The 22903-nt window shown below is 44.1% G+C and overlaps 1 protein-coding gene across 2 annotated transcripts in view; it reads right to left on the bottom strand.

Moving 5' to 3' along the window:
- MYOF (myoferlin) overlaps positions 1–22903 on the bottom strand; it is a 153192-nt gene that overhangs the window by 29315 nt on the left and 100974 nt on the right. For both annotated transcript variants that reach the window (XM_045878439.3, XM_045878440.3), the window contains exons 26-38: positions 20780–20943; positions 18446–18560; positions 16472–16577; positions 14941–15086; positions 12804–12977; positions 11812–11920; positions 10791–10868; positions 8209–8390; positions 7956–8114; positions 7733–7831; positions 6641–6802; positions 4599–4764; positions 1347–1423 (exon numbers count right to left, since the gene is read on the bottom strand). In XM_045878439.3, coding sequence (XP_045734395.1) covers positions 1347–1423; positions 4599–4764; positions 6641–6802; positions 7733–7831; positions 7956–8114; positions 8209–8390; positions 10791–10868; positions 11812–11920; positions 12804–12977; positions 14941–15086; positions 16472–16577; positions 18446–18560; positions 20780–20943 — 1737 coding nt within the window. The remainder of the gene's footprint in view (positions 1–1346; positions 1424–4598; positions 4765–6640; positions 6803–7732; positions 7832–7955; positions 8115–8208; positions 8391–10790; positions 10869–11811; positions 11921–12803; positions 12978–14940; positions 15087–16471; positions 16578–18445; positions 18561–20779; positions 20944–22903) is intronic.

The following is a 22903-nucleotide window of genomic DNA, read 5'->3' on the forward strand; positions in this document are numbered from 1 at the left end:
ATCCCGGGGTCCTGGGATCGAGCCCCGCATCTTGCTCCCTGCTCCGCGGGAAGCCTGCTTCTCCCTCTCCCGCTTCCCCTGCTTGTGTTCCCTCTCTCACTGTATCTCTGTCAAATAAATAAATAAAATCTTTAAAAAAAAAAAAAGAAATGAGTGAGAATATCGGCACAGATTGGCCTTATTCTTCTTGATCCCCCCACGTAGGGCTATTAAGTACACAGCAGGCATGAATAAGAATTGTTTGACAATGGGAAGTAGGAAAACCGGAGACAGATTATAGAACAGGATCTAAAACCGCTTTTTTCCAGAGTGGTTGTGAAAATGTACATAAAAGGTCTTATGTATACAATCCTTAATTTCTCCCTAGGCAACTACTGTTTTGTTGGGAATATGTGAGGTCGTTTACAAAGTGAACGTGGTCGTTTTACAAATTTGGTATTGTCATTTGTGACTGTGGACGATTCCTGGGGAACAGAACCAGATCCACTGCTGCACGGTGCTGGCGGGGGAGATCACATTTAATGTGGTCCAGTTGTTAGTGAGCTTAATGAAGTGGGAAGGAAGTGAATTTTTTAAAAGGTACTCTTCATGGACATAACATATTAAAGTGCAATCATGTGCATTTTTTGGCCAGTTTGCACATTAAAACATGCTGTGAAAGTCCATCCTACATGCCAACACAAACAGGGAGATATTTGATGTTTTCTTTTTTCTGGACTGAGACCTTTTTACATTTTCTTTCCCTTTCCTTCTTGTAGAATTGGTTGGAATCGTTCTAAAATAGGGTCCTGAGTGAGCATTTCCACCAATTTCTTCACTTCAAAACTACAGTGAGTATAAAAATCTAAGATACCCCATATCTGGACAAATTGGGTCAGTAAAAATCCGTGACACTTCTCCTTCATGTAGGGAAAAAAACTCTGTGCTACATGCATCCCTCTTCTGAATGTTCTATGCTATAAACTGTCTCCTGAAATTTCTCTTTCTAGCACATGGTATCATTCAGACTGTCCACACCAATAGTTCTGAGACCTGCCTGCACGTTAGAATCACATGGAGAGATTTTTAAATATACTGATGTCTACTAGGCCCTCTTCCTCTTGGAGGGTAGGTCCTGGCCCTATCTTAAGTATCCTGGGTGACCCAGGGTAGAGGACACTAGTCTGCATAACGTCATCTTACCTACTGATGAGTTTAAGATTTGGATTCCTTATTCTACCTCAATCAACTGGATTGGTTATTATTATTTCAATTGCATTGAATGGTTGTCTGCCTGAATTTGCCCAATGCCTAGGCCACCTGGAAAACACAACTGACATTATCCAGTGATCAGTTCTGAAACCTACCTTCGAAGCCAGTAACGGTCTGGTGTCCTCTATTTCGATAATGACATCCCGGCAGGGCGGGGTCGACAGAAGGGAAGCTGCAAGACAAACAATTTCTCGCCTAAGATGCTTAAAGAAATTCAGGAGTGAACATTCTAGTCCAAGTCCAAGTTCAGCAGGCACAGTGGTATCCTCATGGGTGGGACTTCCTGAGTAGAGAGGACCACACCCGAATGGAGAAGGTGACCCAGTAACTCATCACTTTTCCCAAAACGTAATGTAGGTTTAGACACCTTTAAGGAACGATATGGCCCACTTTTCTCTTGTCTTGGACAATTAGCCCAGTGCCTGTACATAGGAAGGGATCAAAAGAGAATGGTGTCGATTGTGTGAATACATGTCTTTAGAGGATGTGGGGGGAGGGGAACCTATATCTAAAGGAGCCTCAGTTTCTTGGAATCTGTTCCCAGACACAGAAAAGCAAAGCAGGGCGAACAGTTGCCCATTTCAGGTCTGAAGTTACAGTGGCTCATTCAGCCTGGTTCCCATAGTGTGTGCACAGGGAAGAGGCATCACCCCGGTTTTAGGCTATTCCCAGAAGAAGGCTGACCCCTGAACAACATGGGTTTGAACACTGTGTGGGTCCACTTATATGTGGATTTTTTTCAATACAGTATAGTACTGTAAATGCATTTTCTCTTCCTTGTGATTTTCTTAATGTTTTCTTCTCTCCAGTTTACTTTATGTAAGAATAGAGTATATAACACATACAACATACAAAATGTGTGTTGATGGACCGTTTACGTTATTGGTATTTAAGGCTTCCGGTCAACAGGAAGCTAGTGGTAGTTAAGCTTTAGGGGACTCAAAGCTGTACATGGATTTCTGACTGCGTGAGGGTCAGCGCCCCTAATCCCCACCTTGTTCAAGGATCAACTGTATTTGTGGCTCTGGGTTTGGGGATTAGAGCAAGGGCTCAAGGGTAGCCCCTGGGCTCACCAAGTTTGTTTCCACCGAAGCCTCAACCTGGGGTAGGGGTGTGGGTGAGGGGTATGTCTACCCTTTCTGGAAGATGGCACTGGGCAGTCAGACATTCAACAGGAGGCCAGCACCCAGACAGAAGGAACTGCCAAGCCAAAAGAACTTTTTGTTTAACCCACCCATGCAGGACATAAAACGGGAGGGAAGACACATTTTTTAGGTAGATACCATGTGCCAGGCAGTGAGCTAAGCCTTTCACATACTTTATCTCATTTAATCCCTCAATAATCCTGCAGAATATGCACCATTATCCCCATTATAAAGACTAAAAAACAAATTGAAGCTAAGAGAATGCAAGTTACTTGCTTCAGGTTAAACACTTAGGAAGTGGAAGTAGGTGACCTAGGGCTGTGTGACCCCAAACCTTGTGTTTTAACACACCGGAGCCCAGAGCAGAGTAAATGCTCAGTGAATGTTGGAAATGATCAGGGGGATACTGGGGAGGCTGGGGAGACTGACATTTACTGAACATCTATGATACCCCAGTTGCTATGCTAGGTCTTTTTACACCCATGTGGAACCCCCATATTTATCAGCAGTCTCTGCATTTCCAAGATAGTCTCCCCCAAAACTCCTGACACACACATAACACAGAACATGACAGCCAGTCAGGCAGGCAAGCAGGAACACAACTGTATTCGAGTTCTTTCTTACCAGTTCTCTGCTTTACCAGCCTCATGGCAACAAAGCCTCAAGAACAGGAGGAATAAGTTATTCTATATGCTTCCAACATTAAGCCAGCCAAATACATTCCTCAACTCATACCCTATTATTGGTTTTAAGAAAGAACAAGATTGATCTAAAATAATAGATTCTGGTCTTAGGAATACTATGCTCTCCCCACCCCATACTCCTTAGGGATTAGTTTCCTCTTTGAAGACTTCTCTGAAACCTTGACCACACTTCACATTAATTACATACAGTCACTAACCAGGAGACCTCTGCCTGAGGCCCAACCTACCCAGCCCCCTGACCAATAGACACCAACAGGTCCACACTCGGAGGCCAGAGAAAGGTTGCAGAATTTGTGATTTCACAGATTTGTATCAAAGAACTTTGTCTCATGAAAGCACTAGGAAAAATGTTAGGACAATTGTTTCTCTCCATTTAGTAGCCCCCAGTACAACAATGCTGTGGTTACAATAATCCTTGTTGTTATAAAAAATGTCACTATTTTAGGTATTATCAATTAAACACAAAATGCTCTGCATGGGAAATTTCTGGGTAAACTCATGTAGGTTTTTTTTTTGCCCACGTGTGACTGTGGATTTTATTTTTTCCTCTTCTCTGAATCAAGGATACAGGATGCTCAGACCCACATAACAGATGAGTTTCAGATGCTCTGTAAAATCAATACCAAAACTTCTAGAAGATTAAATAGAAGTGGTTAGCAGTGCAGCTGCTTAAACAGAAGACATCTGTTTCAGTCTTGAGGCACCAACGATCTGCTGAATGGGTGTGTGCCAATTCTCCATGGGGCCTAATCTCATGAAGCCAGGAAGGGCCCTAGGACCTTGTTCCCTGTCGTGTCCCAGTCCCCAGCCCCTAACACGGACCCTGCACAGAGTAAGCTAAAAACGAGTCATTATTTAACGGGCAGTAACAAAAATGCTATCCATTAGCTGTTATTTCTTTGGACCCCTAAGCTAAGTATTATCCCTGCTCTATCATCCACTTTTTAATCATGTGACCCAAGGCAAGTCATTTAAACTCAGCAGGTGCCAGTTTTTCCTCCACGGATAACAATGAAATAATATTTTCCCAATTACATCACAATAACAGGACATGTTCATGAGGATAATAGATGGAAAGCAATACAAAAGAAAAATCCTCTCCCTGCTTCTGTGCTCACGAGGGGACCCCTGGATTTCTGCATCAAAACATTTATCACACTGGAAAGCAACCGGTCATTGCCTTGTTTGTCTTCTCTGCTTGACTACATGACAATTTGAGGAAGCACTTAACATTTCCTGCAGAGACATCGAGTGTTCAGCTAGGACAGGTTACTTCAGAAGGTAGTAGTTTGAGCACTGGATCCCCCAAAACAAGGTGGGAATTCAAACCTACCTCTGCCACGTACTAGCTATATTACCTTGGGAAAGTTACATAGCCCACTGTAAATCAAACTGTTTCCTCATCTGCATGCTTATTTTTATCTTGAGCAGGTTGGTAAAGATTAAATCAGATCACACATGAGAAGCCCCAAATGGTGTATATAGACATGCATCTTACCTTTTAGCTGTGGCACAAGATCCGCCTTCCCCGCATAAGGGTCACAGCGAAAGCGGTCCAGACGATCGATGGTGCACTGCCCAACGACGGGCTTCCGCCCGAACTGCCTGTGGTCGATGACCTTGATCACCAGCGGGGGCATGTACAGGTCCTCCTTGGGCAAGAACTGGGGGTCACAGAAGCAGGCATCACTCCTCCGTAGGAGACCAAAGGGACCAACCCAGACTCTGTTTGCCCATTTGGTGTAGCCCCGGGGACTCACAGTAGGTAGTTCAGGAATGCATGCGAGGCAAGCAGTGTCGTGCCTAAGGGCATGAGCCTCGAGCCTGCCTGGGGTCAAACCCTGGCTCTGCCCCTGGGAGCTGCAGGACCTCAACTCTTCAAGGCCCCAGTTACGTCCTCCATAGTAGGAGGGTTGTTTAACTGCTGTGTGTGACCTGCTTAGCCTAGTGCCTTACAGGCTGTGCTCTGTAAAAGGGTGCAGAGTCAGCCTGCAGTGAGGATGAGTTAGAATTTACAAGTAACCGAGATAAAACTGAATCTCCAAGGGAACTGTGTGGCTTGGGAATCTCTTAGCCCTGGAAGTTCAGTGTCCAGACAGAATGCTCCTTTTCCCCTGATTCCTCCTGTTCCTCCACGTGGAACTTGGTGGCCTCGGTGACACTGTCTGAGTCGGGAATCATGGGCTGGTCCCAGGGTGCACCCGGTATGGGGTTCAGGGAATGTTTCATCTCTGGCCTCGCACAGGAGGAGAAGTTGGGGTTGGCGGAGTGGCTCTCCTCACTCCCGCTGGGACTAGATTCAGACTAGAACTTGGGGCTGGGGAGGGGCTGGACAGGGGGCACGGATGGGTGGAGTGGCCCGGGGCGATCACTTCGGGATTCTGGCCTGGAGCGTCCAGGTGGCACCCCATCTGCAGCATTGTAGGGGGAAGAGCACGGGCTTTGGAGTGAGGGGAACGGAAGTCCAAATTCTGGCCTCCTACTTGCCAGCTGATCCCCTGGTATAAATGACTCAACCTCTGGGTTTCCTCCGAAGTGGGCATATGAGGAGTGAAGCCGCCTGCTCTGCCAGGCGAGAGCAAACACGACACGCAGGGCGCGGGAATGGCTCGGAGCTGTCCCGGCGTCGCCTCCCACATAACCACTGCAGCCCTGAGCGTGTGGCCTGACACTCACTGTGGGACTTGGATAAGGTGTCCCCCTCTCTAGGCCTCAGTTTCTACATCTGTAAGAGCAGACTTTAAACCACACGACCCTAGCATTTGAGAAGCGGGTGTGAGCAACACCAAATGACTCGGGAGGGAAAAGGAAAGCGAAGGTGCTGGGCCCTCTGCTTCATCACGCCAAGGAAATGCCTTGATTTTCCCTTTTATTTATTCAGTACAGTGAGAAAGGAAGACTTTTCTTTTTAAAAACACTAAGGATGAAACTGCTTTAAAAAGCGGAAGGACAGGGTGACCTCTTCTTGCTGCAAAGTCCTATGGGATCTAGGACAGACGACCATGAGCCAGATGTGACGCTGTCCCTTCCTAACAACCAGAGGGGGTGACTTCCATGGCACCAAGTGGGTGCCCTCCACTGGAGGTGGGGCCTGTCCCGGCCCCACCACCTCAAATGGGCCCTGCCGCTGCCCCTTCCCCAGCCAGCCAGTCCCTATCTGGAGGCTTCCGGTCCACGTACACCTGCAGGGGCAGGACTGAGGATCAGTGCTCCGCCCTCCAGGGCAGAGACCAAAAGCCTGTACCCGAGAGCTGAATAGATGGAAAGTTCATTTGAGAAAAAAGTAAGTATTCTTCACAAATATTTCTGTATCACTGGGGATGTGTAAAGCTTCAAGAAACCATTACTACAGTGTGAGAATCTAAGGGAGAAACGTCACTGGCAAGCTGAACTCAAGGCAGGGTTTTTCTAGTTGCTGTCAGAGTTTGGAAATATATAAACTCTGTATGTGTGGGGTGCGGGGGAGGCAATCTTTATATATTCATATTTTGAGTACAATTCAGCTACTCAACACACGGTTATTACAGTCTTGATATGTACCACTTTCATGAAGAGAACAGAACTCGGGAAATTGGGCGTCTTCTTAAGGTTTTTGATCACCACTGACTCTACCCTTTCCCCTCCACACTCCACGACAAGGCTGGGGGAGGCGATGGAGGCCATCTGGTAGTTTTTCATGTTTCTTAAGCCCCAAGCTAGAATCTAAAGAAAACAATATAAGGAGAGAGGAGGAAAACTCAGTATATTACAAATAATATTCAAAAGGAAAAATTCTTCCTTAATAACTAGTAAATTCGTTAAGATTGACTTGTGTAGATTTGCCTAAAATCTCTGAGACTATTATCCTAGAAAGCCTGTAGGTCATGCAGAGAAAGCAGTTTTGCCCCCTTTTTTCTGCCTGAGCTGCTAAAAAGCAGAGCAGTGAAGGGTGCAGGAATCAAATCCTGGCCGCGAACCCTGGCAAGCTTGGAACCTCTCTATGTCTCGTCCACAAACACGACCGTCTCGTCTGCAAACAAATCACAGGGTCATTCTGAGGATCAAGTGTAAACTCCTTAACACAGTGCTGTTTAAAGCCATCTGCTTTGGTCTTTGGGAACTCTGAGCAAGACAGCCTGAGAAGGGAAATCTCAAGGTAACAGCTGCTTGACTGGACAAGGGGGAGACCTTGAGAGTGGACCAGACGCTGCCCATGAAGCTACCCGTGAGCTCCCGCAGCCTGTGTCTGCTCTGATGGTCTGGCATGTCCCCGTTTCCCATTGCTCCCATCCCTCTCTCCACCTCAGCCCCCCTTTTGGGTCCCCTGCTCTCTGCATGCACACACGCGCACACACACACACGCTGCTCGCAGTCTGCCTTCCCTCTCCCAGCTCTCCGGTTGACATGGGAAACTCAGAAAACTCCTGGCTCCTCGTAAGTGAGAACTCTAGATTCCCTCAGTAACGCTGGAGTTGACCTGTTCTTATTTCGACAAGCTTTCTGTTTCCATGCCTATTTCAAATTTTTGGACAAATTCTATAGGAAGTTGGAGACTGCAAGAGAATATGTAGCAAGATTCCATTTCCTACGAGAGAGTCCAGTTGTGTAGCTATGTCATTTGACTTGATCACTAAAACTTAGGGAGCTGCCTACCTCAATAGCAGTGAGCTGAACCACAGGCCTGATCCCCTGGGGGACCATGTACAGATTCGGTGCCCTTTGTGAGGGAAGGATGGGAAGGCTGGAGCCATCCTGTAAAACAAACACGGAAACATAACTGCCTCTCCTTAGTTCAAGAAAATGGTGTCGCGGATTATTAGCAAGTGTTTTAAGCAGCTACTAGGAAAGAATATATGCGTGAGAACTCAGTAAGTACCTTGTGCCTCAGAATCAGTTCTGCAGTTACAAGGACATCCCCACAGGATTTGTCTCCGTTCATTACGGGATGCCAGAGAAGTTTGGGTGTGACATCTGTTTCTGGGTTTAGTTTTACCAGAGGAGAGCACGTGCTTCGTCCTAAAAATTCATCTTTGCCCTAGAGAAACAAGCAGTCCTTAAATTCCCCAACAAATATCCCTCTACACCTCCGTCATTCCCCCAAGCCGTCTTAGAAATTCTAAATTACCTACCACTTGGTCATTGTCAAAAAGTTCGATGATAACTTGGGGTGGATTCTGTAGAACCGTCTGGGGCTCCCCATAGATTTCAATTTCATCAAATATAATGGTCTGGTCCCATGTGGGATTCAGAGTTGAGTGGATGATCTCAGTGGTTTTGCTTCGATGGAGGAAAGAGACATGAGCATATGGATCTAAAACAGAAAAAGAGAGTAACTGTGAGGCCATGGCTAATGTCTAGCTCCCCAGGCCCCCTCATTTCAATCGCATGCTCTTCTTCGAGTTGCACTGACCACAGACCCTCACCACCCCCTGGGAGAGAGAATGCCAAAGCCTTCTTGAGAAAGAGCAAAGCTGGAGGCATCACACTTGCTGGTTTCAAACTATATTACAAAACTATAGTAATCAAAACGATATGGTATTAGCATAAAAACAGACACATGGACCAACAGAACAGAATAGAGAACCCAGAAATAAATGCATGCATAGGCGATCAATTAATTTTCAACACAGGTGCCAAGAACGCACAATGAAGAAAGGATAATCTCTTTGATAAATGGTGCTGGGAAAACTGGACAGCCACATGCAGAAGAATGAAGCTGGAGCCCTGTTTTACATCATACACAGAAATCAACTCAAAATAGACCAAATACTTGAACACAAGACCCAAGACTGTAAGACTCCTAGAAGAATAGATAAGGGGTAAGCTTCTTGACATTAGTCTTGGCAATGATTTTTTAGGATTTGACACCAAAAACACAGGCAACAGAAGCAAAAATAAACAAGCGAAGCTACATCAAACTAAAAAGCTTCTGCACAGCAAAGGAAACAATCAACAAAATGGAAACCCATGGAATGGGAGAAAATATTTGCAAACTACATATCTGATAAGCAGTTAATATCCAAAATATGCAAGGGGACTCATACAAAAATAGCAAAAAGCCCAAATAACCCAATTAAAAAATGGGCAAAGGACCTGAAGAGATGTTTCTCTGAAGAAGACATACGAATGGCCAAAGGTACACGAAAAGGTGTCCAACATCACTAATCCTCTGGGGAATGCAAATCAAAGCCAGAATGAGATATCACCTCACACCCGTTAGGATGTCTAGTGTCAAAAAGACAGGAGATAACAAGTGTTGGCGAGGAGGGGAAGAAAAGGGAACGCTTGTGCGCCGTTGGTGGGAATGTAGACAGGTGGAGCCACTGTGGAAAACAGTATGGAAGTTCCCCAAGAAATTAAAAATAGCACTATCATATGATCCAGCAATCCCACTTCTGGGTACTTACTCAAAGCAAATGAAATAATTATCTCAAAGAGCTATCTGTGCTCCCATGTTCCCTGCAGCATTATTTACAACAGCCATGGCCCCGATCAGTTATCTTATATCTCAAACAGCAAGGAATCTGCTTGAGTTTTATGCAACTTTAGTCAAGAATTAGGATTAAGAGTCTAACTTTGACTTTCAATGATTGAGTGCCCCCTGGTGGTGAATATTCAAAAACGTCTTCAAACCCCATTTGGAGATGCGTATTACGGGGATGACGTTGAATCTGCTCTAATCTGTAAGAAAAGGAAACCATTCACAAATGTTGGTTGCCTGAGTGCTTGGAACACACCTCATGAGTGATGTGAGCATTCCAGAGTGTCAGGCAACTGCTTTAAGAGCTGTTTCCATCAAAGCTCTGCTGGCCTTCGAGTCCTGAAGTGGAAATCTCCCCAAGTCACCCAGATGGCCCCTGAACCATTCATGATCCCACCAGCAACAGCACAGATCCTCAGCAGCGGACCCCTGGCCTTTTCCCCAGCCCTGCCCACAGCCTTCCCCTTAGAACCAGTCCAAAGGCCATGAAACGAGCTGGGTCTCATGGCTTTATGGTGCAGGGAATTTGGGGAACAGGCCACAGAGAGGTCAAAATGGACTCCACACTGCCTCAAGCCTGGTGTTGTAGGCAGATGGGCGAACTTGTGATCTTTCTGTCAACTTGAGAGAGCTACAAAAATATTTATAAAGGGGCGCCTGGGTGGCTCAGTTGGTTCAGCGACTGCCTTCGGCTCAGGTCATGATCCTGGAGTCCCGGGATCGAGTCCCGCATCGGGCTCCCTGCTCTGCAGGGAGTCTGCTTCTCCCTCTGACCCTCCTCCCTCTCATGCTCTCTGTCTTTCATTCTCTCTCTCTCAAATAAATAAATAAAAAATCTTAAAAAAAAAAATATTTATAAAGGATCTTAACTTACCGATCAGCCCAAGAGCCCAGAGTGTATATATGTATACATATAGAGAGAGCTGTGTGTATAAGCAAAGAGCAGAAATTGCTTTTCTTCCTGGTGCTTTTTATTACTTAATCAATTAATGATTATTAGTATTAAAAGACCATGTAACTTCTGTGTATCTCTAGCACCCAGCAATAGTACTCAACATACTCAGTGATTATTTAATGACTGTGCAGTTTATTTCACACAAATCAAACTCATTTCAATATGGAAAGCCTCTTTGTTGTGAGACATTACTAAAAACATCCACTTGATGAAAAGTAGACTCAAGCTAGCCAGCTATGTAATAACATGTAAGATGGAGATTTTTGTCCCTTTACCTGAAAAACTATCCTTGTCTAGAGCCATGAGGTTCCTGGCTTGATAGATATAGCAGCGCAGATGGTAAATGTAGACTCCTAAAAAGAACAGGATGGAGGTTACTCATAAGAAACATAACACTGTAAACTGCAAATTTTCTGGAATATTTGGAGATAATTCATGTTTCGGATAAATGGGTCATTCAAATCTACTTCTCCACAATTAAGAGCACACATAATGGTGATGACAGGTGCTCCCAAAGTAGTTCTGTTTCTTATAAAATAAAACTAACTTTAAAAGTATTACAGTAAGCCCAATGCAAATGTATCACTCAGGAGAACATCACTCCTGTTGTAAAACCTAGATTTAGGCCACTGCTTGTCATCACAGACCTTGACAATGAGACTTGGTTTCCAAGAGTTATAGAAATAGGGCTTCCTATACTATTTCAGCCCCAGATCTAGGAAAGTTCCTCCTTTGATAGTTCAGAATCTTTATACTCCTTACCCCTATATTAATGTATATATGCTCTCACCCCCCACACATTATTCTGGGAGTCAGACTACTTGAAATCTTGTCCTTAGTGCTCTAAGATGAGGACAACAATAACACCACCTTCTAGGATGGTTATGAAGATTAAATGAGTTAATATACGCGCAGTGCTTGGCACATGCTAAGCCCTATCATAAACATTTGCTATTATTAGTACAGAATAGGTCTGCCTCATTCCAAAATTCCTAAAGATTATCATTGGAGCCAACCTTTACTTAACTTTTTGAACCTCTTTTTTTTTTTTATTAAAACAATCTTTTGGGGAGCTTAATAGATAGAATGAGTACATATTGGACAGACTATGTCAAAGTCAATGATCTGATGACCCTCCACCCCAAGTATGATTTTTAAAAGTGTATCTGAAAAAATCCTCTTCATCGAAATAAAAGTCACATTTGCATAAAGACATTTTAATCCTATTCGGTGATTCAGAGAGTTTTCGTGAGATAAGTCATAGCGGTGGAATGCACAAATCCATTTAAAACTTACTGTCAAAGTTACAGGAAATGATGGGGGTGTTTGCCCCAAACACGGTGATGGCACCGTACTTGCGTTTGTCCCCGCTCTTCTCGTCTCCGTCCTCAGTCGTGTCTGCACCCTAAAGAGGCAGAAAAGTCCATGACCAATGCCTCAACACAAAGAGGCAAGAATGACAAAGAAATGGAATGGTGGCTTTTAAAAGGGACTCTGCTCATCCAATTGCTCCATTTTTAAAGACGAATAAAGCCCAGCACAGCAAGTGTCTTGCCCAAGGTCACTTAGCTGGAAAGCGACAGAGCAAGAAGTTGAAGCCAGTCTTTTGCCTCAAGTCCAGGCTTACCAAACCCTGATGCTGAAAATTTAAAAGAGGAAAAGCATAAAGGATAAATAAGGGGATTAAAAGGGTGGGAGGAGGATGAGAATAAGCAACATAGCAGGGTCAATGTGCCGAAATAGAAAAATAGGCTGCGTTTGGAAATGGTTCCTGACCACCATGTTGTTTTAGACGGACCACTGCCATTCTCTTACGCATTCCTTCCACCTTTGCGCTTTTCCCCTCCCTGCCTTCTTTACTGTGCTTCCATATGAATTTTTCTCTAATTCCGTGAGCCATCCTTCTGTTTTTCTCCCCCTCACATCTGTGTATTTAACTTTCTCGGTTTGCTGAACAGTTATAGTTTCCAAGGTAGGATCCAAAGAACCCATGCCTGCGATGTTAACAGGCGTCAACCGCAGCAAGGGTTTCAGAATAGATATATTTGGAAAATGCTGGGGGAAACATTAAACAGGTGTGTCTGTGGTAGAACTTCTTAGAGCCTTTCCTATAGTCATGATGTAGTCATGCAACAAGAGTTATTGAGCACCTAGGTTGTGTAGCTCTCTCCCAAATCATCTGCAGTCCTGCGGTGCTGGAGGGGTCCCTGTGGAGTCAGTGGAGCCTCCAACACTCATCTACTTTCCCCATGCCAATCTTGGTTGAGCTTCGAGCACTTGTTACTTACGAGGGCGCCTTCAAGCTTAAAGATGGCACCTGCACCATGTGTTTCTGAAGGAGCCATTTTTCTTCTCCAGCGTCTGCGGCGAAAGGTATCTGAACTGCGCTGTTTCCAGTGAAATTTCCAGCCAATTAAAGAAGCATATTCCCAGCCGTCCCGGTCTTCATATTCTTCCATGGCCTAGACCAGAAGTAAAACTTTAATGCTAATGATAATCATCATCATCATAACAACAATATCCCTTAATTGATAAAGCAGATTATTTGGTCAATCAACAAATAGGTCTTGAAAATCTACTCTGTTCCAAGCACTGTGTTACGAGCCAGTGAAACAACAAAGAACAAAGGAGGTGGGCTGTCTGCCCTTGCAGAGCTGATGAACTGTAGAAATATGCAGAGATAATCAGGAAACTGACATGGAATGAGACGTTGCCAAGGTGGTGCCCTACACCCTCAGGAGAGGGACCTTGTTCAGACTTGAGGAGGGTTACGGAAAATGGATTTTTTTTTTTTTTTTTGGTAAGGAAAATGGATTCTTTCTCAAATTGCTTTCTATTTCCTCACTTCATTAGCACATAAGACATCATTACTGTTATAAACAGTTTGGAAAACATTGTTATCTCTACCTTATATGGGGAAAAATGACACCTCTCCCCCCAGGATTTAAATGTCTCATTTAAGCTAGTAACTGGCATAACTAGTAAGTAAGTGATAGAACAGAGTATATTACCTCTGCAGTAACTAATAACTTATGAGGATAGGACTTTTTATCCTAAAAACTGTTTATATATAAATGTCTTCAGTTTTCAATGTTTTATGCAATTTAACAAATACGAGTGTCTACTGTGTGATAGGGATTGTGTTAAGAGCTGAGGAAGCAATGAAGAACAAGATAAGACCAGGTCCTGGCCTTCATGTAGCTGACATTTACTGATGGAAATTGTATGTAAATATCTTAAAAGTATGACTAGATTTGATAAATGCAAAATAATACCAAATAATATCTATGATCTCAGAAACAAGAGCTCTATGTGGGTTATTATCATTGTAGGATTTTTTTTCAACTTTGAATAAACATAATTCCAGGTCAAGCACAATCTTGTAATTGACCCTCTAGTAGTGTTAACAGTAGCATTGAAATATTTCAGGTAGCCAGGAGTGAGGAGGTTAGGGAATATGATCAAAGTCTCAATGATACTTTTTGGTAGAACTGGGTCAAGTTTCCAGTCTTCTGACCTGAGTGGCTCAGTATCACCTTGGTGCTCTCATGTGGAAGGAGAGAGTCAAGTGCCTCTAGGAGCTTCTCACTCCATCAGCATAGGGGGAGTTGAATAAGAAATATTCATTCATCAGCTCATTCATTCTCCTCCACTATTTATCAAGAACAAGTTTCTGAACTGGCAAGAAGGATACAAAGATGACTATGGTTCCATCTTCGTGCCCAAGAAGCTTACTTGTAATAAAAAGTAACTTCATTGCACCTGCTATGAGTCAGGCCCTTTGTGGAATAGCCTCGTCTGGGTTCAGACACTGGCTCAATCACTTTCTAGACATATGGCCCAGAGTCATTTATCTATAAAATGAGGATAAAATGCAGATCTTGTGGATTATAGACAATGCACATTTAGTACTTGGCATTATAGAAGACACACAACATATTCCACTTATTATTATGAGTATTATTATTGCACTTAACTTATTCTTCCATGTATGCCCTAATTAAAAGCATGGTACTGTACCCATTTTGCAGATGAGAAAGGAAATGAGGCCAAGATTTGAGTCCTTATGTATTTCATTCCAAGTACTGAACTATTGCCACTCCTTCATTATGATACCAAAATAATTTCTATTACTACTCTGTAGTGGTTCTTATCATTTAGCCTCCTTCAGATCACCTGGAAGACCTGGTGAGAGATTGCTGGGCCCCACCCTGGAATTCTTAAATCAGTGGGCTTGGGGTGAGGCATTTCTAACACATTCCTAGGTAACGTGTTGTTGCTGGTTGGGGCGGGGAGTGCGTTTTGAGAACCGTTGAGCAGGGAGGGCCTAACGCCCTTGATCGGCGAATGGTTTCTGTAGAAATAGCCAAGGAATGGGAATTCTGTGTGGCCCCTGGCCTAGCTCCCTCCCAAGCTAACTCTTACCCTTGCAGTACTTGAAGTGCTTTGTGTTAAATCCTTCTTGCGTTTTCGGACCAGCCTTCGCCGTCTATGAGTATGATACATTTTCTCTGCTGCAACCCAGGATTTGGGTTTATTATCAGGAGGAATGGTAATTCCATACTCCCAGCCTGGAACAGAGTTTGCAAACAGTTATCCCAAAGAGATGCATTTGCCAGATTGCCAGATAAACTTGCAGGAAACATCCAGTCACTGTCTCTGCTCCCCCAGCATTCTCTCCTGTGCCAGTGAATTCCACTGCTCCTTTCACTTGGCTGCAATTCAGCCAAACCCAAACACAGCTCTGTTCCCCTGGATCCCTCTTCAAAAGCTTCCTTTGCGGCCACGGGGTTCTCCTCTCCTTTCATCCCTCCTCACTCATGGTAATTAAGTGCATCTAAGAATAAAGCACAGTGCAAGAGGCAGCTGGGGACAGGGCTGAAGGGTTTAAAGCCCAGCATCACCACACACTGGCTATTTACTAAAAAAGTTTCTTGCAGGTTAGTAAACTTGTCTATGTCCCAATTTCCCCAGCATAAAGGTAAAGTATACTTTTTTAAAAAGAATTCATCAAGATAATGCCTGCAAATCACTAGGACTATGCTTAGCACATAGTTTGTGCTCAGTCAATGCTAACTATTATTATAAGGCTTGGTGGGTGCATCAAGATCAGCAAAGAATTTATAATCTATTTGAACCCTTCTTTATCCATGCTTGTTCTTTCTTTTATAAGGAAAAGAAATCAGAGTTTCTCTTTTGATATTTCCAAATGTTAGATAGTTCATTTACCTTCAGATCACTGTTCACAGAAAAGGATAAACACCATTAACGGAAGCTATGTCAATAATCTACATTATTGCGTATCAACTATACTTCAAAAAACCCCCAAAACAATCTGCATTATTGCTGAATAGGATGACTTTTAAGGCATTTTACAGTCCTTCTTCCTGAGCCCCAGGGTCCTGAGTGTGATGTTCCCAGGGAGTCTATGGGGTATGATTAGAATAGAGAACATCCAAATTCCAGTTCCCTCCTAAATTCTCATCGTGGATCCTCAGCATCTCAACGTGCAGACACCTGGCGACTGTGATCTTGTATTTTTCACTCTTGCCGCCCCCACCCCCACCTGTCCAAGCACTTCCTTGTCCTTCAGATTTTGCATCTGAATAGTCACAGGTAATATCCAAGACCTGACAGTCACAGACCAACAGAAGTAGGACTCCTCCCCCCAAGGAAACTTTACTCTGGTTAACCAGGGCCTTGCTGCAGAGACCCCACAAGGTAATAGATCTAAAATGTTACCTTTCTCGGGCGCCTGGGTGGCTCAGTTGGTTAAGCGACTGCCTTCGGCTCAGGTCATGATCCCAGGGTCCTGGGATCGAGTCCCGCATCGGGCTCCCTGCTCGGCAGGGAGTCTGCTTCTCCCTCTGACCCTCCCCCATCTCATGTGCTCTCTCTGTCTCATTCTCTCTCTCTCAAATAAATAAATAAAATCTTTAAAAAAAAAAAATGTTACCTTTCTCATCCACTGCACGATTTATATCATATACCCATGCGTCATCTTCCCATTCCCAACCTGGAGGGCATGTCAGCTCGCTGGGTGATGCTGCTTTATCACCGTTCTTTAGACAGTAAAGACAAAACAAAATAAAAAATGAAGAAAAGTAAGCCATAGTGTCAGATAAGATGCAAAGGCAAGAGGCTACCACACACTTAACAATGGTATTTACATGCTAATCTGTGAATCTCTAATCTCTATGCACAATTGCTACACAAGATTAGTTTTTTAGAATACCTTCTGTTTCCACTATTAGGGGGTACGTTGGGTTGAACCATGGGAAATTGTTGTTGTAGATCAAAAATGGTCAAATATCAGCAATTTCATATGGTTCAACAATATTATGAAATGGCACGACTCTCTTTATCAGGAGTTATACTGGAAAGAAACCATCACAGATGGATAAAGCATGAAAAACACGTGTTTTCAAGTACAAGGTAATGTCACTGGAAGTTCTAGGTGCTAATCATGTAAGATTGAGCAAGGTTTAGGTTAAATATCGACTTAAGTATTGACTACATTAAAATGGACAGTTATGAAAAAACATTCATAAGAATAGAAATAAAGGTGATCCATAAACATATGGAAAAATGCTCAGCCTCACTTTATTTTTTTTAATTTATTTAAAAAAATTATTTATTTAATTTTTAGGCAGTGGGGAAGGGGCAGAGGGAGAGGTAGAGTCAGAATCTTAAGCAGGCTCCATGCCCAGCACTGAGCCCAACACGGGGCTCGATCTCATGACCCTGAGATCATGACCTGAGCTAAAATCAAGAGTTGGACGCTTAACTGACTGAACAACCCAGGTGCCCCACAGCTTCACTTTAAATTAAAAGTGAGAAAATGGAAAGGACATCTGGGCACTGACAAAACTGGTGTGGTGGGGGTAGTGAGTGTTTAGGAAAACAGCCCTCTAATACACTGTTGCTGGAAATAAAAACTTATACAGCCTATCTGAAAGCAGTTTGGCAATATTTATCAAAATTGCATATGCATTGAAATCTGACCAAACCTATCCAAGGATCTCTCCTGGACATAAACTTTTACAAGTGAATAAAAATGTATATATAAGGATGTTTACTGCTGCATTGCTTGAGAAAACCAAAGACTGGGAAAAAATCAAAATGTCCACAAGGAGAGGATACTTAAGTACATTACAGAGGATGCACATAATAAGACACTCTGCAGGCATTTTTTAAGAAAGCTCATAGTTCGGGGTGCTTGGGTGGCTCAGTCGTTAAGCGTCTGCCTTCAGCTCAGGTCATGATCCCAGGGTCCTGGGATTGAGTCCAGCATCAGGCTCCCTGCTCAGTGGGAAGCCTGCTTCTCCCTCTCCCACTCCCCCTGCTTGTGTTCCCTCTCTCGCTGTGTCTCTCTCTGTCAAATAAATAAATAAAATCTTAAAAAAAAAAAAAGCTCATAGATCTATATGTGTTGATATCAAAGGATGCCCAAGATATATTGTTACATGAAAAATACAAGTTGTTGATACTATTTAGGTGTGGGGGGGGGAAAGAAGTTTTGTAGTTGAGTGTGAACAGAAACAAGATTTCAGTGGTTATCACTGGGGGGTGGAATGTAAATCTGGGAGAAGAATTACTTTTCATTTCCTTCTATGCTGTTTGAACATTTTAAAGACATACGTATTCCATTTGTTGTGATTTTAAAAAACTAAAAATAAATATTTACAATTAAAAAATTGCACGACTCAAACTTTACCATGTACCAACATCTAGTTAAACAGACCCAATGTCTTTTCGGGAGAAGATAATTAGAGGTGCACTTGTGTAGCTTCAGCCTAAGGTAAGGCTATTCAGGACACGAGATAGAGCAGAAGAGAAGGGGAGGCCGCGCCTTGCGGTTGGAGGATTCGCAGATCACGGTTCCAAAGAGTTAGGGTTTGAGGCTCTCCGTGGGGAGCAGTCCGCTCACCGCATCGGTGTAGGTGTCCTCGGCTGGCTTCCACTCGCCCCCGGGGTAGCGACTCTCGTTCTGGTACACTTCATCCGTGAACTCCGTGTGACCCGCGTCGGCCTCAGTCAGCAAGCTGCGGGCCAGCTCGTGTTACCAAAGGAGCAATGAATGGTAGCCAACCACCCCAGCTCTGCCCCGTGGTCGGGAAACATCTACACTGGTTCCCTCCTGACGCTAGCCCTTGGGTTCGCCACCAAACGCTTCCTGCTGCTAACTTCTGCCACTCTTGTGAAGAAGGGGCCTGGGGGAACAATGAGACCTAAACCACAGAGGACTCCTCAAGTCAGCAGGGCTGCTCCTTCTCAGTAATCAGGGTGGGGACTGGGAAAACAGTCTTGTGGGCAGCTCCTTACATAGACCTCATGCTCCATATTTTTGTTTCAGTTCAGGGCCGTTCAGCTTTTTTGCAGCAAAACGCCTGGCTAACAGTTCAAAAGAATAGGAAGTTGTCCACCCTCATTCCCCCTGTTTTAAAAAATGGAGTGGAGAAGGTCTCATGAGGCCAAGTGTGGAAATTTTTACTCATGGCCTGCATGGTCTACGTAACACAAACTGAAGGGAGGAGTTTAAATTTTCTGGATAGTTCCTAGGTCGACGGCCAAACCAGGTCATTTAAGACTCCAGACTCCATTTAGGTAATTAAGAAACCCATACTGACTCTCTGCCATGCCAATTTTCCTCTTGGATTTGGAACTATTTTGACAACCCATAAGGAAAGTACAGAGGCTCCAACTTTGACTGAAGTCTTCTGCCAGGTACCCACTCAAGTGAGGTTTCTTTTTCTTTTACCATTCCGACATCTTTTCCCTGCCAAATCCTCCCTAAGAATCAAGCCCTGGAAAGAAATCAGAATAGAAGTGGCCCCAACTATTTGTATAAATTAAGCCCATCTCATCATTTTCTGGGCCCCAGAGAAGGAGAACAGAAGACCTGGCTGCCGTCTCTGGGGTCCCATCGAGCCCTGACATGCTTTGACCCTCCACTTTTCCAAACACAATGCCTCCACCTTTCCCTATCCTCACTAACCTTCCTTCCTTCTCTCCAATTCAAATCCCATTTCCCTTCTCCTCACCAGCAACCCCAACTCTATCCAAAGCAAGCTGTCATGGGTTAAAAGCAATCATGTGCAATCATCGGGTCTTAACAGACCAGACCAGACCCAGCGTGCTCATTTCCCTCCTTCCCTAATGCCTGTGATCACAGGAAACTAATGTGGACAGAGAGGAAAAACTCTAGTTTGAGGCCTTGAAATCCAACTTCACAAGCTTGTTTCCTCCAACCTCAAGTATCCGGTCATGAGGTGGAGTAGAGGGAGCTCGGATTCTGATGCCGTCGGCAACATTCAGAGACCCAAACTCCAGGGGACACAAGCTTGCCTCCCCTCTACTGTTCCTTTCTTTTTCATAACAAGCTTCCGAGACACAATTCACATATCATACAAGTCACCCATTTAAAGTGTACCCTCTGCTGTTTCTTACAGACATTCCATAATAGTTGAGTGCTGGTTTTGGTGCCCAGGCTAGACTGGTACCACCTACAACCTATGTGTCTTTGGACAAGTTACTTAATCTCTGTAGGTCTCAGTTTCCTCCCCTGTAAAGTGGAGATAATGCTCTTACTTGTTGGGAGGTAATTCTCCATGAGTTCTCGTGTTTCTGCAGCATCAGGGATATTTATAGGAGGAATAATCTTGGAAGACAGAGATAGCGTCTCTCTCTCTTGAGCAAAGGACCAGCACGCTTGCTACCCATTATAAAAGATTCGGGTTCCCTAAGCTCAGGTTCCTCTCCTATTACACAACCACTTCATGTTTAAGTGTCATCTGACCATCCTCTTGTCACCCTGAGGACCAGAGCAAATGTTAATACTGGTGGGAGTGAAATCCTTGGTCTCTGACCCGGGAGTCCTGTGTCTCCTGCCAGCATCCATGAAGTAGGGCAGGTGAGCTTGTTAACTTGCAAGTAAAGTAAAAATCTCAGACCCTCCCTAATTTTTGACACCACCTACCCTGTTGGGCTAGAGGCCAGATTCAATAAAGTGATTAGCACACTGGTGCTTAGCTCACTGCTTGACACATTCACGCATAATAAGTTCTTAATAAATATTAGTACCTTTTTATATTTCCTTATTTTATTATGGGGCACCAATGACATATCTTAAGTTTCTATGGACTTAGGCTCAGTGGGTGTTACATAAATATTACCAAGAATGATGATGGACAAGACTCATTTAGCAATTTCTAGGGAAAGGCTCCACTGTCATCCTTTTTTCTCAGAAAATGGAAAAACTTACCTTCTTTCAGGGTCAACTGTCCAGTCTCCTTCCCATTCCCAGCCTTTTGGAGGCAAAAAGAATTCCCTCTTGAGCTTTATTTTTCCTGTGACATCAGAAAATTTATGACGACCCACTAATCCAGAAGTGCCCCATTTTCCAAACATAAGAGCTTGGTTTTCATACTGTTAAAAACAAATTAGAGAAACACCATCAGAGAGAAGGAAATAAAGGCCACCCATAAATTTTTAAGCCCATTTAAGCTAAACCATGATAGAAAGTGAAAAAACTTTATACCCAGAAGGCACGGACCTAACTTGAGCAGCTACTGATTGTGCAACTTTGGGTGAAGCACATCTTTCTAGACTCAGTATTCCCATGTTCACTGGGGATAATACCACCAGTTCCCACAGAATTTTTCAAATGTGCAGTTGAAAGTGCTTTGTAAATAGTGGTATATCACACTAGTTGCTTCCATTATTATTTTGAATGGCTCCAATGGTTCTCTGAACCTAATTTTTTAAATACCCATGAAGTCCTCAATTTATGAATGTGCAGGCTTCTAAGAGTTTATTTGTAAACGGTCTATGGCCTAGAACTTGGGGCGCATTTCCCTGCAGAATCAACATTATAACTGATGGTACATTTCCCAGGCAGTCTACAAAGAACCTGTCTGACATAGGAAGGTCCTTTAAGGGCCTGACCTTTCTGGTGCCTAAAAGTTCTGTGCCTTCATCCCCTCTGGAATGTAGTGGGGATGAAGACCAAGACCTTTCTTTTTTTTTTTTTTTTTTTAAAGATTTTATTTATTTATTTGAGAGAGAGAGAGAGCATGAGAGGGGGGAGGGTCAGAGGGAGAAGCAGACTCCCTGCTGAGCAGGGAGCCCGATGTGGGACTCGATCCCGGGACTCCAGGATCATGACCTGAGCCGAAGGCAGCAAGACCTTTCTTGAAGCAGGTTTAGTGGCAAAGACAGACTCTTGTTTATGGGGCATTTCTGTCTAAGTTAGAAGTTATAAATCTACAATGGTCTGCTCTTCACTCTGTCAACCATCAAAAGGGTTGAGATTTGCCAGTGGTGAGTGTCCCTGTTTGGGTACAAGCTGAAACTTCCATGTTTCTGTTGATGAGTCCACTGAAAAGATGATTTGCAAGTGACAGGGGAGTTTGAGGTTGAAGAAGGAAGAAGTTTGAGTAGAGGTTTGATGGGGAAATTGGGTTTAAGCAGACACAACAGTACCTGTCTCAGATATGGGTGCTGAGCCTTGAAAGGAGATAAGCTCCAGGAAGCAGCTAAAGAAGCTACTCTCACATGGGGCTGTGAGACTTCGGGGCGTGTGCATGGCTCCTTTTGGTTTCTAAGTGACAAGGACACAGAGCAGAAGAGCAGGGTATCCCCACTACTTCTGTTTGGAAGCCAGCATGGCTACAGTAAAATCTAGGCAAGAAGTTCAGCAAGACTGTTAGCACATGTGAAGCACCTCCGGGACCTCCAGAAACGTGGTAGGGGATGGGGGTGCTGGGGGTTCTGCAGAGAACTGAGGTCTAGTATTGGCGCAGGAAGGCAAGAACCAGTGAAATGTCCATTTTGTTATTAATGTGCCCCTACTGGTACCCATAGGTTGTGAGAATCTAAAGAAATTAGAGTCACGCAACTAAGATGCATGGATTGTCTCTTTAAGATGAGTTGGAACTAGAGTCTGAGCTATGCAGGGAAGGATCTAGAAATGGGAAAGGATGAAAGGGAACCCTGGACTGGTGGATCCTTGCTCAGTACTAGCTTCCAGCTTAGCTCTAGCCTCAGAGCTGGAGGGCAGGCCGATGCCAAGAAACCCTCCAGGAATGCTGGCGCGTCTCCTCCATGTGCCCTGATGCCCCCACTCCACCTTGCCCAGCTGACCGCACGTAAGTAGCCGTCATCCAGGGCCTTCCCCTTGGCTTCCAGCCTACCCTCTATTTATCTTCAATGGCACTTCCAAGTCTGTACCATAAAGGCTTCGTGTGGCTCCCATGTATTTCATTGTTTCTCAAAGTGGTCCACTGAGGCCCCACGTCTACCCACACAGGAATCATTGCTGCTGCTAATCCCTCACTCAGTGACACAATCAGAATCTCTGGGGCGGCCCCAGCAGGCAGCATCTTCA

This window comes from Mirounga angustirostris, unplaced genomic scaffold (genome assembly GCF_029215605.1).
Source record: "Mirounga angustirostris isolate CCGP_5_RB_7025 unplaced genomic scaffold, mMirAng1.0.hap1 SCAF_6, whole genome shotgun sequence".
NCBI classification, from domain to species: domain Eukaryota; kingdom Metazoa; phylum Chordata; class Mammalia; order Carnivora; family Phocidae; genus Mirounga; species Mirounga angustirostris.